Source organism: Cariama cristata, unplaced genomic scaffold (genome assembly GCF_000690535.1).
Source record: "Cariama cristata isolate BGI_N322 unplaced genomic scaffold, ASM69053v1 scaffold25280, whole genome shotgun sequence".
NCBI classification, from domain to species: domain Eukaryota; kingdom Metazoa; phylum Chordata; class Aves; order Cariamiformes; family Cariamidae; genus Cariama; species Cariama cristata.
The window spans coordinates 929-16,927 of NW_009593468.1; the positions used below are offsets into that span (position 1 = coordinate 929).

The window sequence follows — 15,999 nt, forward strand, 5'->3', positions numbered from 1 at the left end:
GCCATTAAAAAACATAACAGAAAAACACACCCTCAAGATCATAAGACCCAACTAGGCCCTTCTTATACATACAGTACATACATATATATAATATATATATAGAATATACAGCTTACAGTTTTGTAGTCCTATTACAGTTAAAGCAGACTGAAAGGAGTGAGACTTTGTTTAGGAGCTCAGATCAACAAACAAGACATCTCAAAACCCCAGCGGGAGACAGCAGATTCTAGAGGCCTCTTCAAAGGAGCACGGACTGTCTCTGCAGGAAGCTGAAGGTCCTGCCTGTGGAACGATGCCCTGTAGGGATCGGGAGCCAAATTACAGCAGTGCTCTGTACCGAACCGCGGCAGAACTAACTTGCAAGCGATCAAAACTGGAATCTGTCCGCTTCCCTCTGCAGCAGACCAGCAGGACCCCTGGGAAGCCTCCTCTGTCATCAGTCTCTCGGCTAGCTTTGTAAAAGCCAATCTTACCTACACAGCATGAACGCTTCTTCGCAGAGCTGGAGGAAACGGGACTCGCTAGAGCTCTCTGCAGACAGGCTGGTCCCTAGATTTGGTGAAGAAAACATCGTCCACACTTCTTCAGATCTCAGAGACGCCTGAAAATGTGCTTTTAAAACACAGTTTCTTGAAGTAAAACCAAAAAGGTCACACTGTGCAGCTAAGTGCAGCACATCTTTTGCTCTACTCAGAACCTGTGCCCAAGCGGACTTAACGAAGCTAGGGAGGACAGACTCAGCAATATGGGTGCTTGTTTGAAGCCTACAAGAAAGTGCAGCTGGCTGTGCATTCATAGAGCATGGCTGTTCTCTAAGGCAGTGCTTCGGGTGAATCAAGAGAATAAGAAGGCCTAGTTCCATGGGTTCGTTTCCTGGTACCAATAAACGGGATTTCTGGTTTCAAAAGCAGCCTGCTTCTAAGGCCAAGCGTCATGTTGCTACTGCTTCCAAGTAGCTCTGCAGCTTACGGACGGTTGTCTCATCCAAGGAGAAGAGGTCAAAGTCAAAGGTTGTGTTGGTAACATTAAAATGCCCGGTTTCCTCAATGAGATTTACAATCTGTACAGAAAGGAGACAAGCAGGGATGTATACAGAGACCCCATAAAGATTAAGTACAGCAGAAAGGCCAGCAGATCCAGAGCAACCCTTTTCTCCTCCCTTTAGAACAGCCTCAGAGATAAGAAAGTCTCGCAACACAAAGGGAACCCTCTCCCACAAAAGTACACCAGCTCCTCCTGCATGCCTGACTAGCTCAGTCCAGAGTGATGTGGGCACACTTCTTTCCTTTTCAATTAGGCTGAGAGCCCCAGCGTTGGGACTGCTACCAGGATGGCAGAGGAAAGATGCACAAAGCACACCAACGTATCTTTTCCAACAAAAAGATTGCATGCACATCTGATTTCCACCCCCCCCACACACATATCTTTGCTTTCAAAGTAAACTAGATCCTCTCACGAAGGAGAGGCAAGTGACAGGTCAAGCATCACAGGGGTCTGGCTGAGACCCTTGGACACAAAGATTACCAGAGCACAACAGCTTGCCAGAAAGCTGACAAATGATCTCTACCTGCTGTAGCACATTGCGCTCTCGTAGTGCCATTAGTCGCCTGTGAAGCTCCACTAGTTCATCAGTGTAGGCCTGTAAAGGAGGCATGAACAGAAATAGTGACATACGTGGCATGTTTGTACGACTGCCAAAGTGACTTCCCTCCTGAGGATGAGAGGAACTTGAGGCCCTTTTAGACATGTTCCTATTCCCAATTTTTCCCTGCATTTTTTAGTGACTCCTCCATCCTTATCAAGTCCTGGGAGACAAAAGACTTCACATGCAAGATGATTTAATGACACCGTTAAACAAACACCTGTAACCAGCTTTAAGTGGTCAGAACCTCTGAGCTTGAGGACCTCAACAAGGTGAAGTTCACCTTGGTGAACTTCAGTGCAACTTCTTCATCAGCAAGTTGTACCAATAAACTACTTATTACCTGAAAATACCCGCATCAGTGCCCAACATCCCAGCAACCTGAAAAAATTTGTGGCTAGGTAAGGAAAAATTCTTTGAGTGCACTGTATTCCCACGTAAGTTTTACATACACCACAGTGGGAAACGCAGGATTGTTTACAAGCTCACCATGTTAATTGTTCTTATATAAGGGTGGTTTGGTTTTCGTGTTGTTTTTTTTTTTTAATTTTAATTTAGGCAAGTTTCTGTTGGCACACTATTGCTCACAGGGGATAGATTCTTAATCTGCAAAGCTGCCCCAGGTTGTTCACATCTGTATCAGCGAAACTGAACTCATTTAAGTAATTGTACCAAGGCAAAAAAAACCAAAACTCAAGCACAATCAAAAAACCCACACCATCCCAAACAGCATCCCCCCAATTTAGGAAATATACCCCTCCCCAGCACATTCATGCAGAGAAGAGCATTTTTTGCCCAAACACCCTGAATGCTCTGCATGTGGGGAAGGTAGTATCTTTTATAAAACCTCTGACAGTTGGAAAAGCCGATGGTATTTCAGGCACTCTCTTCAATAGGTCTCAAGGGTGTCCCCTTCTATCTGTATTAAGTAGTCTAATAAAAGATACTATTACCTACAAACCTTGCCCCAGATAAGTCATCTCAGCTAAGGTTAATGGTGGGAGATTTCGTAGCTAGCAAGAGACTCGGATGCAAGTATCTCCAAGATCACACTCACACCTAACATGAAGGGATTAACCTGTGCTGTATTCTGCAAAAAACACACACAAGCGAGAGCTACAGACCGATTCTTTGATTGCTGTAAGGATCTCAATGATTAGACTATGGAAAAGTATTACACTCCCATTTGATTGATTTCTTTACAAAAAAAAGATGGTGGGAGAACTTTCTAGACAGCTTGGGGTTTGGCTATTTGCTTGCGAGTTAGCCGTGCTTTAGGAGCACGTACACTGCTCTGCTCTCCTCGGAGGCAAGAAAGAAGGGAATTTCATTGAATAAACAAAGGTTTCAACTAAACCAGCAAAGCAGAGCATCAAACAATCTTTAATTTGTAAGATCAAAGACAGATGAAAACTGCCTTTTAATGAAGAGGCACTTGCCACTGCAGCAGTGGTCAGACCATTGGTTCAGACAAATGGTAAACAAATAAAACAACTTTAATATTTTGCATATGGATATGACCTGGGGGTCCATCTATTTAACATACACAATTTCTGCAGTGTCACTCTCCAAAGTCTGTGCTTTCAACATCTGTTTTTCATTATACTCAAGCCTGCCAAAACAAAACGAGCTAGGCCGATTCAAATTGTTTTCTACACAGAAATGTTAGTGAGCATCCAGCAGTTCTATGATATGCAAATCCTCAAACATACCTTGTCATACGTTCCCTTCTTCAGGATCTTCTCCGGCTTGTTACAAGACTCTGGGCTTTTTCTTCCAGATGCCTGTGAGTAAAAAGAAATGAACATTAGGGACAACATGGTGGTTTATTGGATTGGATGCACAGCACTGAACAGAGCGAAATTACCTGTCTGATAAGGAGAGTGAAATAGGGAAAATTTGGTGCAAGTCCGAACTACCCCCATGGACTGACACAAAGCAGGAACAAGAGCGGTGGAAAGGAGCGTTGTATGGGCACAGAGGATGCAATACCTTATTGTTTGCCGGGGGCAGTTTCTGACCAGGAGGCGGCTCTCGACTTGGCAGGCAGGAATCGGCACTGTTATCACTGTCGCTGTCACTAAGGCTCAGTCTGAAAAACAAGCAGCAGAGAATTAGCATCACCAGGTAACAGGAAACTTACTCAGCTGTCAACTGAACCACACCGAGTTAAGTGAAATTCTGTTTTTTATTATAGTCTACCAAATTTTCTTCACTGTTAGAGTCGTTAGGCATTGGAACAGGCTCCCCAGGGAGGTGGTGGAGTCATCGTCCCTTGAGATGTTCAAAAAACGTTTAGATGTGGCACTTCAAGACATGGTTTAGTGGACAGGGTGGCATCAGGTATACGGTTGGACTTGATGATCTTTGAGGTCTCTTCCAACCATAATGATTCTATGAAATTGCCTGGGAGAAATGGTCAGTCTGTAATTTCCAAGAATTCCTTTTTTCCCAGTTGATGTCACCTTTGTCATCTTCCATTCTGCCCTGGTCTGGCTAAAACAGGACTGCTTCTCCTTTCAGGAGTTTTTTCTTACAGCTCAGTTCCTTCTAAGTAACTGCACTTTCTGAAAGTTTTTCAGACACCGTCTGCATTTCAGACCTGATAATGCCCGATGTTTATAGTTGCTACTGAACTATCAGTAGGATTGGTATGCAGAATAGCCCATGTTTATACTATGAGAACCAAGGCCACTGCTGGCCCACTCTTGTTAAGCGAGTAAAAAGTCATAAAAGGGTCGCACCGGCAGAAGAGGGCGGATGAGACAGGTGACCAAAACCTGACCAGCCACATATTCCATCCCATCCAAGTCATCCTCAGTATAAAGCTAAGGGATGATGGGGGGCTTGCTCTCTTCTTTCATGGCCGGCATCCCTGTGGGACCCTGCTCACTCTCCTGCCTCCGACCCCGAGCCATGCATTCCTGAACCTGGTTCCTGTCGGCTGCGGAGTCTGGTCTGGGATGCCCCGGTGTCCGCAGCAGCGTGAGCCTCTGAGGCTTGCAGTCCCCCAACCATCATTGGGAAACTCAGTACTGGTTTTGTATACTTTTCCTTTTATTTCCATTATTAGTAGCATCAGTATTAACACATTATACTATTTTTCCATTATTATTGTTTTATTGAAGTAGTTTTAATTTCCAATCTGTAAGAGTCTTTCCCTTTTCTCCATCCTTCCCCCTCCTGGGGGGACAGAGGGGTTAACAGAGAGCATCTGCAGTCAGTTTTAAGAGCCGGCCCAGCCTTAAACAGTGACACATTCCCTGGGCAGAGTAGGGAGTTTTAGTTTACACAAAACTTTAGTTCAACTCTCTCATACACAGTCCCCTTAGAACAGCTGAGTAAGTACCACCTGATTTTCACAAACAGCAACTGTTCATTTTGGGGATTCATTCCAAGATCACCGAGTACCTGCATGACAGGCTTACCAACACCTCCACTGAGAACACAGGCCAAAGAAAAGCATTTAGTGCTTCTGTTATGACCTTTGAGATTTCCTATTTATTCTCATTCTTCTTGTGGCCCTACAGATCTATTATAGCAGATATCCCACCTTTGATGAGCTTGAAAAACTGATCATTACCTATCCCCTAAAGGTCTAAAGAATGTCCTTCAAAGTCTCTCCATTCCTGTTTAGTTGATAGTGACAGAGTGCAACAATGGATTTGGGGGGGGGGGGGGTGGGGGGGCGGTTGAAGTTTGCAGCTGCTATCTAGGCCAAAAGCATTTGGTTTTGAATATTCAGCATGAGATTCCAGGTTTTGGCTACAACAGCGTTTCCGGAGGGCAGAAGGATGAAATTCAACTATTTCCATTGACTAAAGCAGGAAACAGCTGTTAACCAAGTCCCACAGGAGTCAAGTAACCAACTGTCAAGCATGCACTATCGGCAAAGACTAAGACTTCTCAGTTTTGCATCAGTCATATGCAGTAAGAAGAGCACACATGCTGATAGCCTCCACACCACTTCTCTAATCTCAGCAGATCAAAGGTGTCACACACCATTCAGCTCAGCAGAGATCTGAGGATGACAATTAGGTGACTATTTTAAGAGGCTCAGTCACTAACACCTGCAAGCTCAACACATACCCCTTCCCAGTGGCTTCCTCTCTTTGAGCTTTGGTGATCTCTCCTCATCCAATTCTGTTCTCACCCTGCTGTTTTCATCGTCTCTGTGTCTCCACACATCTGCCCCTTCTCTCCTTCTCTCACACTTTCCTCTCATGCATAGCCCCGTCACTTTGATTCCTCCCTCCAAATGGAGGGCGCACAAAAATGCCAAACATGGAGGGCAAAAAGACAAACAAACATCTTTCTTCCTGATTTGTTACCACCTGGAATCCCGGCTGACTGGGTTTGCTTTGACCGCTGCCTCTTCTCCAGAGGAGCTGTCATCATCATCAGACTCCTCTGACTGCAGATCTTCCACCATGGAGCGCAGCGGGCCTGGGATCAGAGAGAAGAAAGGAATTCAGCACTAGGACGTGTGCAGCAGAACTCCATCCGAGCTATCTTACCTAAACTGCGTTAGTTATTATTAAGATACATCAAGATTTCTCAATAAGATGTCACTGGTATTTTCATTTTGCACAAAGATATTGCTAAAAGACACTGTATTCCAGTCTCAAAACTGAAGCAGACTTGACAAACTTTACAACTGCCGTAAAACCGCCGTAGCCTCCCCCCAAATCCTCCCGCTCTTCTGAAATGAAAACAAAAGCATACATTTTTCATGCATTTGGGGACTATTTTAAATGTCACTCCAGAGACAGTATTTGTAGCAACACGGCATTTGGTAGGGTTAGAATGTTTACTATTGCCACAGTATATCTCTTTGGATTATCAGTGGAGGAATCTGAAAAAGAAGCTGTTATGCTCTAGCAAAATGATGAATGTCACATTTATATTTTTTAATAAAACATATATGAGATTGGAGGAGAAATATTCTGGTGACACTATACATCAAGCAGCAGCAAACACATTTATAAACCGAAGCAGAAACCAAAGGGAAAGAACCAAATCCAGAGAGATACTGTACTCAAATTAACTGCCACACCGAGAAAAATACTTGTTCATGATTACACTATGACATTATTGCCTTTTCTTGCTGAAGCTTCACAGCTTCAACACACGGTTGCATACAAGAAACCATATTAGCCTTGTATACAGTGCTGGGAAAACAGGTCTAATTCTCATGAGCCTTCTAAGGCTATGCAAGGAAGATTTAAAAAAAAAAATTATTTCTTGCAACACACCTTGACTGTGGTTCTGAGATGGCTCGAAATCAGAGTCAGAGCTGGAGTCAGAGCTGGAGCTGGAGTTGGAAGGGCTGGACTGGACAGACTTAACCCCCCATAAAAGGGAAAAAAAGAAAAAGAATCTTAACCTTTCTAATCCGGAACACCAGCACAGAGCACAAAGCACAGGGAGACAAAAGCATCTGAGCACTCTACAACATCATACATCACTGAATGCAGTTCTTGGAATTACAGAAAATATACAAAATGCAAAATGAATAAAAACAACATTTATGAAAACTTTGGCACGCTGTAGCTCAGCACTCCTGGGCAGTAGCATCAACAGCTCCCCCCAAAACCCTTCATGCCACCAGTTTCAAACAGCCTCAAGTGATGAAATACAGCATCTGAAACATAAAGTGGGAAAGCCCTCACTTTGAAATCTGAAGGATGACTAGTATATAACCTAGAATAATTATCAGAGTCCTCTTAAAAACTGTGTTTATTGTAACATTCCCTCTGTACACCTCACACTGATCATTAAACATGGAAAGGATGTCTATCCTAAACTCACTTGACTCCAAAATTAGTTCTAATTTATTATTATACCCTCAAAACAATTGTTTCTACACCAACTTAAGCGATCCACTGTACTGTTGTTTCCAGTTTATGGTGAAAACTTAACAGAAACCTGCTAAACTCTAGTGAAACCAACTCCACTGCCAGCATTCAGCAGAAGCGCCAGCAGCATACTACACAGTAAGAGTTGAGTAAAAAGATACAACAAACTACTGCTAATAACAGTATCCAGAAACGAAGTTTTAGCGCTATGTATGTTTTTAACACAAACCCAGATATTGTACCAGCAACCACAGGCTTCAGCTTAGTGGACCACGAGGTGGCAGTGAAGGCTAAATCAACTCTTCCATGCCCAGTAGCAGCAGCAACTATTACAATAATCTTAAAAGGTTTTTTTGTTACTCAGTAGGATCCAGTTCAAAGATTCTCAATGTAGTGTACTATTACCTTGCCTTTTTTAAAGTAATTCCCCAGAAATTTAGTATTTCAATTTCATTGCACCATTCCTGGGAATCCACCTACTACCTCCACTACCAAATCCTGATGCTAGAAAAACCACACATTCCCCTTCGATCAATAAATGTTATTACAGAAAGCGTTAATACTATAAAAGCATTGTAAACAGACAGAAAGAGGCACATCAGCAGCTTTGGGTGTTAATAAGTGAAAGCGGCGGCAGGACTTTCATCCCAGTATCAGTCTTCCCTATAATCTATCACCCAAGTTTTGTTAAGAGTTTCATTCATTCAACTGTAAGAAGGTGAGGAAAAAACGTCAAAAAGGGGTCTTACAACTCTTGTGAGTTATTCAGTAGCAAAGGAGAATAATTTAACAATTCCAATATCTGATATATTGGCACAGCACAGCAGCCCTATTTGTTTAGAAAAATAACATGAAAGTAAAGAGCAATATTTTCAAGATAAGAGAGCACAGCTCTTGTGTCTTACCCACAGATTCAATCCTAACACCATTCATTCCTGATAATCTAGCAGGTGTTCCCTTAAAATGACTTAATAGGACCTAAGAAGCAGAAGTTGGAAATTGTATAGACCCCTGTCTCTCCTTTTGCCATTAACCCTATCAGCTATTTCAACCGTTGAGGAGGCATCCAGCTGGACATGCTCTGCATGCTCAGGCTGCAGTTACTGTCACCGCGATATGACAAAAGCGCAGGCCGACAATGGAAAAAAGCAATCCTGTCCTCACATCTCAGTCTCTCCCTTTTGTCAGCACTAGCATTTAGGCAGCCAAGCATGAGGCCAGTTCAGGGAACTGGACTTGAGGGGGGAAGGATAAAAAAGAAAAAAAAAAAAGAAAGGACAACTAACTTGCAGCAGGAGCTGAAATGGAAGGAGAAACTCCTCCAGCCCATTGCAGTCACACGAGCTCTCATGCCAGCAGCACAAACGAGAGCAAGACTGTTCCTTTCAACAGCAGCCTGCAAAGATGTCAACTCAAAGCAATCGTGGAGTTGCAGCCTCAGAGCATGTTGCACAATACGTTGGCTGCAGCAGCAAAGCTGATTTAAGAGTTTCCGGGCCCTGGTCCACCTCCAGCTGCTCATTCGCTTTAGTGATGTGGCTTACCACACAGATCCACAAGCAGCTGTACCAGTACAAACGATGGAGTAGCAAACTGCAGTGTTGGGAGGAAAAAGAACCCCCGAGGGGGGAAAAGAAACTCAAACAGTCTTCTCTGCTGATGCCAATGCATTATGCAGTCATACCCTTAAGCTTCAAGTTCCACAGAAACCTAAGCTGATCTGACTGGCAGCTGCCACGGTTTCCCCCTCCATCACACTGAGTATTCCTACCCTCCTTCTGGGCTAGCACTCAAATACCTCTGTCAAGCATCCAACAGACACAAGAGCTGGTGCAAGAGAGGACACAGAAGCATACAAAGCTTGTTGAGGGCAGAACAGGACTGCAGCAGACACTGTGGACCCACAACCACAGTTTGTGGTTTCACGGAACAGTCTAAACAGCACTATCAGCTTACAGCTGCACGGTGAGTCCCAAGGGGATGGATGACACCTAAGAAATAATGAAGTACAAGACACTCAGGACTTAACAGAGATCAGCAGAGTACAGAAGCTGGCAGTGAGGGCCATGTTTCTGGTACAGAAACGAGGGGCTTGCTACACACTCTTGGACTTCAGGTATAAGGCTAAAAGTGGAGAGGAGCTACCTCTTTTTAATGCACAAGCTACACATCTAATCAATCTGGAAAAAAAAATATCTTTGCAGAGTAACTTGAATTAACATTTCCCCAACAAACTCTTCTACGGGGAATCCTTTGCAAAAAAAAAAAAAATCCTTTCTGAAATAAACACATCAATACTTACTGTATTTTGGTGCTGATTAAATCATAATACCAATCGTCCCTAGAAGATTTATTCTAGTAAAACAAATCTTTCTAAAAGTGGTCAGTAGGAAGTTCAAAAATGCATGTGACATTATCCTGTGAATCCTATTAGAAGATATACAGCTCCTTTATAGTAAATGCAAAATATACAAGCGAAAAGTAGCGAGAGTTTAGATTTAAGTCGTGTCTTTCCCCTCCTACTTTTTTATTTTGCCTTCTTTTGGAAAACGATTTTTAGAAGACAGAGGATGAAGAATGTTCTTAGTTGTAAAAAGGAAAAAATATTTAGACAGCTTTTAAAAATAGTAGTACAATAACATAATTTGTTTTATGTTTTACAATACAACTTATTTAGGTTCAGTGGCATGTGGGTGTATTTTGAGCTTTAGCCAATAGCACATTTCTTACAGGCCATGTCAGGAATTGTTTCATTTATTTACATTTTAATACTGTTGGGTTTTTTTTCAGAAACAAAACTGAATTATTTCCTCCTTTTCTGAATTAAGATCACATTCAAAACCATTATGTTATCATAAGCAGGTAGAAAGTGTATCTATGCCTACTATACTCTAGCTCTATAAATGTCACTGCAGGGATGAACGAGAGACCATAACCTCAAACTGCGACTTTTAGATAACCCTGCCTGCAGATAAATCTAAATAGAACTGCATATCTGAAACAGGAGGTAAACCAGGTAGCAGTAACAATTAATACTGATAGGATTTTCAAGGAAGAGTTTTATTTGAGATACATCCCAGCCCAAGCATTTGCCAATCTGGTTCTCTATCTTGTGTGAGGGAATATTTTTTAACATCTTTTTCATGCAGGGATTTAAACAGCATGCTTAAAAATTCTGGTAAAGGACAAATCCCTACTCACCTCTGACTTGAAGGAAGTTTCATCCTCGGAATTCGACTCCTCCATTTCCACAGGCTTTTTGATCTCCTTGGCCTCACTTTCAGATTTTACCTTTTCCACTTTGGCATTCATCTTCTCCTTAGTTTGTTTCTTTTCTGGATATGAGGAAGACGAGGTTCTGGGAGATGTCCCTAGGATATTCTTTACCCCTTTGGAGCTACTCTTTTTTTGTTTTTTGGCACTCGGCTTTGGTGACTCCACATTGGAGGGCCTCTTGCTGGAAGACTTTAACTCCGGCTGTGGCCCACCCTTTGGAGAAGTGTTCTCCAGTTTGGTCTCCTTCACGGCCAGTTTTGGTTCCTTGAAAGCAGCTTTTGGAGGTGCCTTCTCCTCCTTAGGCAGTTTGTTCTCAGTTGGTTTTCTGGAGGAGTCCTTCAAAGGCTTGTTTTGTTCTCTCTCAAGGTCTTTGGAGGAGTTTTTGCTCTCAGAGTCTTTTCTTGGCCTCTCTCTGTGCTCCTTGGTTACTTTGTGCGGCTTGGACGCCTTGCTACTTTCCCTGTTTGCATCCTAAAATTCAGCAACACAAACATCCAAGCTAGGTATGAAATTGAAGCTCTGCACAGAATTACAAAACAACATTCTCATAAATCACATTGAAGCATTTGTTTCATGTAGACATCCACCCACTGATGCCTAATGTACTTATCTACCTCTGAGGTAGACATCTAGATTTCCCTGCAGCTGATGGACAAGAATTGACAGTAGGCACTTAAACACCTACATTAGGACAGGACGAAACATGTTTCACAAATGCTTGTTCCTTTCCATGGTCTATAAAAGGCGGTCTATAAACATCTATAGATGTTTAGTTCAGATTTAATCTGCAGGGTTAACTTCTGAAGCCAGATAAGAGGAAACTCGCTTTTAGCTGTGTTACACAAAGTTATACTTCACATCACATTTTAGGGAAAAAAGCCCAGTAACTAAAGAGATTTTTTTAAAGCTTAAATCACACCCATGGCAAATGCAAGTTATGTTTGCAGCCTAGCCCCCAACTCACCACATCAACCACACTGCAACTTGACAAAAATACTGAACGTCCCCACAACCATAAGCAAGCCAAAGTCTCTGCTATCAGCAAGCATTTTATCACCTTTAATAAGAGCTTTAAGACACCCATCATTGCGACTCTGCCAATCCTAGAGTCACGTATGCATGAAGGCAAAGGAGTACTTCCCTTTGCGAATTAAATGTGAACTCAAAACACTTATAGAAGCGAGTCTTGTGGGGAGACACTGGAGTACAAACTGGACACGCTGAGATGCAAACACACATGCACCTCTGAGGGCAACCTGGAGGAAGAGCAGCAGGAGAATATTGTCTCTTTAGCTACTGGTAATTTTCACCAGAGCTTGTGTCAGAGCTCTTTATTTCTCTTCTGTGTCTGCTAATGCTTAATTGCTGACCAAAATTAAATCAGCCACTAAGAGATAACTCACCTTTATTCTGTTTCATAACATCGACATCAGAAAGCATGACTGAAGTGCCAGAAGTGTTTAGAGCCCTCAAGAAAATGGATATCAGAATTGAATTACACTATAAAATTAATTGCTAATTAATATTTGTGACTATTCAGACTGATAAAGCATATGTAATCTGCTTCAAAACACACTGCTTGTGGATTGTTTCTCCTATGTAGAACTATACAAAAATAGCTTCATCACGTAAATGAAAAAAAAAAAACCTTAAGGTTCTTCTGAAGTCTCAAGGACTAGATACTGCTGGAGGCAAACATCAAATCTTGAAGTCACTAGTTTGACCAAGTGCAGCATATTTTATGGTATTTGCACCACTACCCTAAGCAGTCCTAATGACAGAGGAAGTGCTGACTCCACTCAGCCTTGCTGCTAAGAAATGCAAGGACTTAAGAGTACAGTTTTACACAACATACAGTGAAAGATCCACATAATTCATCCTCAGCATCAAGGATACATGTCAGAACGATCAGAGAGGACTTCACTCAACTTTATCTGCTATAGCAGATCAGGAGGAAGATATGGTTCACCAGAAATTCCCAGTCTTGGACATTTAATTTTCTTTTCAGAATTTCCCTGGAGAGAAGTCTAGCAAATCATAAAAAAAGCCTCCTAAATTATGATAAGTTCCAGGCCATTAGCTAATGAACTACAGAGCACAAGGAAGGAGGTTTCAGAATCAGAAGCAGCCAGAAACAGCTGCTAAACAAGCTCTTAGTAGCAAGTCCTAAAAGACTTCTTCACCTCAGGATGACACAAACACATGCTTCACTGACCTTTGACCCATGGGATGGCTTGGTCTTCTTGGGATCAGAGAAGGCAGAGAGTGGTATTGTGGGTAACATCGGATAATCGGGACTTGGCCTTGAAACAGTTTCTGCTCCTTCTGGCATTACCATTACCTAGTAATAAAGAGAAGAAAAATTATATATGAGTAAAGTTGCATGGATTATTAATACATGATTATGTTATGTCACTTGCTCAATTAACACACTATTATTCAACTTCTGAATGTTGTTTTTTTTCCTCCAGCTTAAAGGCCATAAAAAGATATTGTCTAGGTAATGCTCAGTTTCAAGGCAACTCCTCAAATACAGAACATTAAAACCACAAAAAAAAAAAAAGGCAACATGCAATATCAAGTATCTTTCCCAAAGGGAATGCCAATATTCTGAGCACAAGCAGACAATAAAGCTCTAGACAAGAACTGTGTGTCCTGCTGCAAATACTCTTATCCTGCAAAAGGGTAGCAAGATAAATCTGGAAGGACCAAGCAAGACTTCATGAATTTAGGAAAAGCTGAATTCACTCATTCAGAAAAAAAAAAAAAGAAAAAAAAAAGAAAAAAGCAGACCTTGGGTCTCTCCCTTGACAAGATCTTAGCACTGTGCCTCATGAAGCATTTTCCTTCTTACCTCCCCTATATTCTGTCAGAATAATCCTGTTGAAAATTTCGACTAGATGAACAGCATCAAAAGTGATTCACAGATGAAACACCTCAATGCATAAGGAATACAACAACGCTCTGTGAAAATCCTAGAAAGGAAATGATGTTCTAACCACCCTATGGCTGAAACAAGCACTCTCCTCTTTGTGCTCAATACAGAAAAGCACTGGCACATCGAGGAAGATCTGGACAGATCAGCTTGGAATACTTGCCGCTCCTGAGATTTACTATCGACAAACTTCCCCACAGCTTTACTTTTTCAAGCTAGAAACATGTTTTTTCAAAAGAAAATTTTGCCAGCAATTAAGATCATCTTGAATAAAGTCCTTGAACAGAACATAATTATATATTACTATATATGGCAGTGTCTCGATACAGTCATGACATCCTCTGCCATCCTCTGTTAAAAACTTCACACACTTTGTGGCTTGTACTAATTTGCTTAGACCCTGTAGTTATTTGAGGATCATTTCTTTAGTCTATCACTGCATATTACTTTCCCAAAAGTAAGAGTTCATCCACCACAGCAACCCACATCTTATTATGCCTTCAAGAGTACATCTATTTTTTCCCTCTCACACCCATTTTCACTCTATATTCTAACACTTTCCCTTAATTTTTTTATTATCTAAGCCACAAGCAGCCAACCTCAGGTTTAGATGACATTTATTGACCAGGAAGTGTTAAGCATTAAGGTTTCCTGTGGCGAAAACAAGTAAGGAATAGACTGGAAGCCTCTCCTTTTTCTTCATCTTTTCTATACCAATACAGCTCACGACACTAGGAAGGTCACAGATAACTGTAACTGCCTGATGGACAGCATGCAACATCCACAGAAGATCTCCATTTCCAGAAGGGTTTTAGTGCTTTGATATTAATGGTCACATTTAAATTGAAAATGAAGTGCTACCAATCACACCAGCAATGGTTTAGTTCTGCTTCAAGTGCTGCAGTCATATAACCAGGAGTAAAAATTGCCTGGGTCATCCTTTAGATGAACGTAGAAAACCACAGCCTGCTGGGCTGCAGCTAAAAAGAAAGCCCAGAGCAAAATGAGATCACTCCACATTTTAGCAGAACCTCTTCAGACCTCCAGTCCCTTTGGCACTTACCCCTCCAGCCTTAATGAGTTTGCGTCTGAATTCCTTGGTGGGGTTGTTGAAAGTCAGTTTCTCACAACGAAGGTGGTTCACAGGTGGATTTCCCTCCAAATTTAAGAACAGGTCGTATGTGAAACAAACCTTTTTCGGCTCCTCCTAAAAACAAGACAGACTTTGGGAAAATGGAAGAAGTTTGGCAAGCACCCTAAGTCAGAGGATTCAAACAGTCACTCCCGAAAATCTCAAAGAAACCACTAAGTAGGTGTTGCATTCATAAAGTTTTTCGTCATGAGATCAGAGAGCTAGAAATCAAACTAGCTGTGCCTAAAGTGCCTGAAGTTAACATACCGTTCATCAGAAACTCAGGCAAGGCTTTTCACTGCAAAAGAAACACACAGACAAGGATACTGACTGACAATTGTCTGTTTAAAGTTGTTCAAGCCTTCCGAGGAAAGCAGATTCACAAGCTTTATCCACTATTCTGTTTTCACTGAAATTCAGATCCTATCTCCTTTGGAAAGCAACTGAACTATAAGTATCAATATTAAGAAAAGCATAATCCTCTAGTTAGAGAAGGAACAACTTCTGAACTCACAGGATTTCTGTGGGTACTGAGAAAAGATTAAATGCAATGGTAAAAGGATGACTCGTTTTGCAAAATCCTTTTCAATATGCATATTGCAGGGGCTGAATGGGAAGATATCCTAGGCTTTTGAACTTTCCAAGGGCACTTTCACTGAAGAAATCCGGAGTTTGTATGCATGTTGGGGATCATCTGCGCCTCACTGGTTTTGTTCCACCTGCTGCAGAAGCACAGCAAATACTCTGCATTTGCAGTACAGAATGGAAGAAATCTCTTCCTTTTTCTCCCGAAATTGCAAATACGCATACTACTTGTGTATTACAAATATCGATATGACATTTCCTGGTATTATCTTGTATTCTGCATTTCAAGATGAAAACTCACAATGTGGCAAAAGAGACTCTCCTGCAAACCACACAGAGCCTTACAGTACATTCAGTATTTACATGAATGCATCCCACATGCCTCATTCAATGCGCAACATCAAGCAGCTGCACAGCAGTCTTTTCCACAATTCATATCCAGCAGCTTGATTTCCTGGTGTAGTTGCATTGTTGTACGGGAACAGACGCCGCAGGCTTCTAGCCCAAGCCATTAGATTTGCTGAAAATAGGCTGAAGCGTCAAACGGCTTCAGACCACACTGATTTCTGCT

At 41.9% G+C, this 15,999-nt stretch overlaps 1 protein-coding gene across 1 annotated transcript in view; it reads right to left on the reverse strand.

The window, feature by feature from the left end:
• Window positions 1-931: 931 nt before the first annotated feature.
• MLLT1 (myeloid/lymphoid or mixed-lineage leukemia (trithorax homolog, Drosophila); translocated to, 1) overlaps window positions 932-15,999 on the reverse strand; it is a gene marked incomplete at its 5' end in the record, with an annotated part of 25,954 nt that continues 10,886 nt past the window's right edge. The window contains 9 exons of the mRNA XM_009710609.1: window positions 932-1,060; window positions 1,568-1,639; window positions 3,355-3,426; window positions 3,635-3,734; window positions 5,977-6,088; window positions 6,898-6,985; window positions 10,702-11,247; window positions 12,992-13,117; window positions 14,775-14,918. Coding sequence (XP_009708911.1) covers window positions 932-1,060; window positions 1,568-1,639; window positions 3,355-3,426; window positions 3,635-3,734; window positions 5,977-6,088; window positions 6,898-6,985; window positions 10,702-11,247; window positions 12,992-13,117; window positions 14,775-14,918 — 1,389 coding nt within the window. The remainder of the gene's footprint in view (window positions 1,061-1,567; window positions 1,640-3,354; window positions 3,427-3,634; window positions 3,735-5,976; window positions 6,089-6,897; window positions 6,986-10,701; window positions 11,248-12,991; window positions 13,118-14,774; window positions 14,919-15,999) is intronic.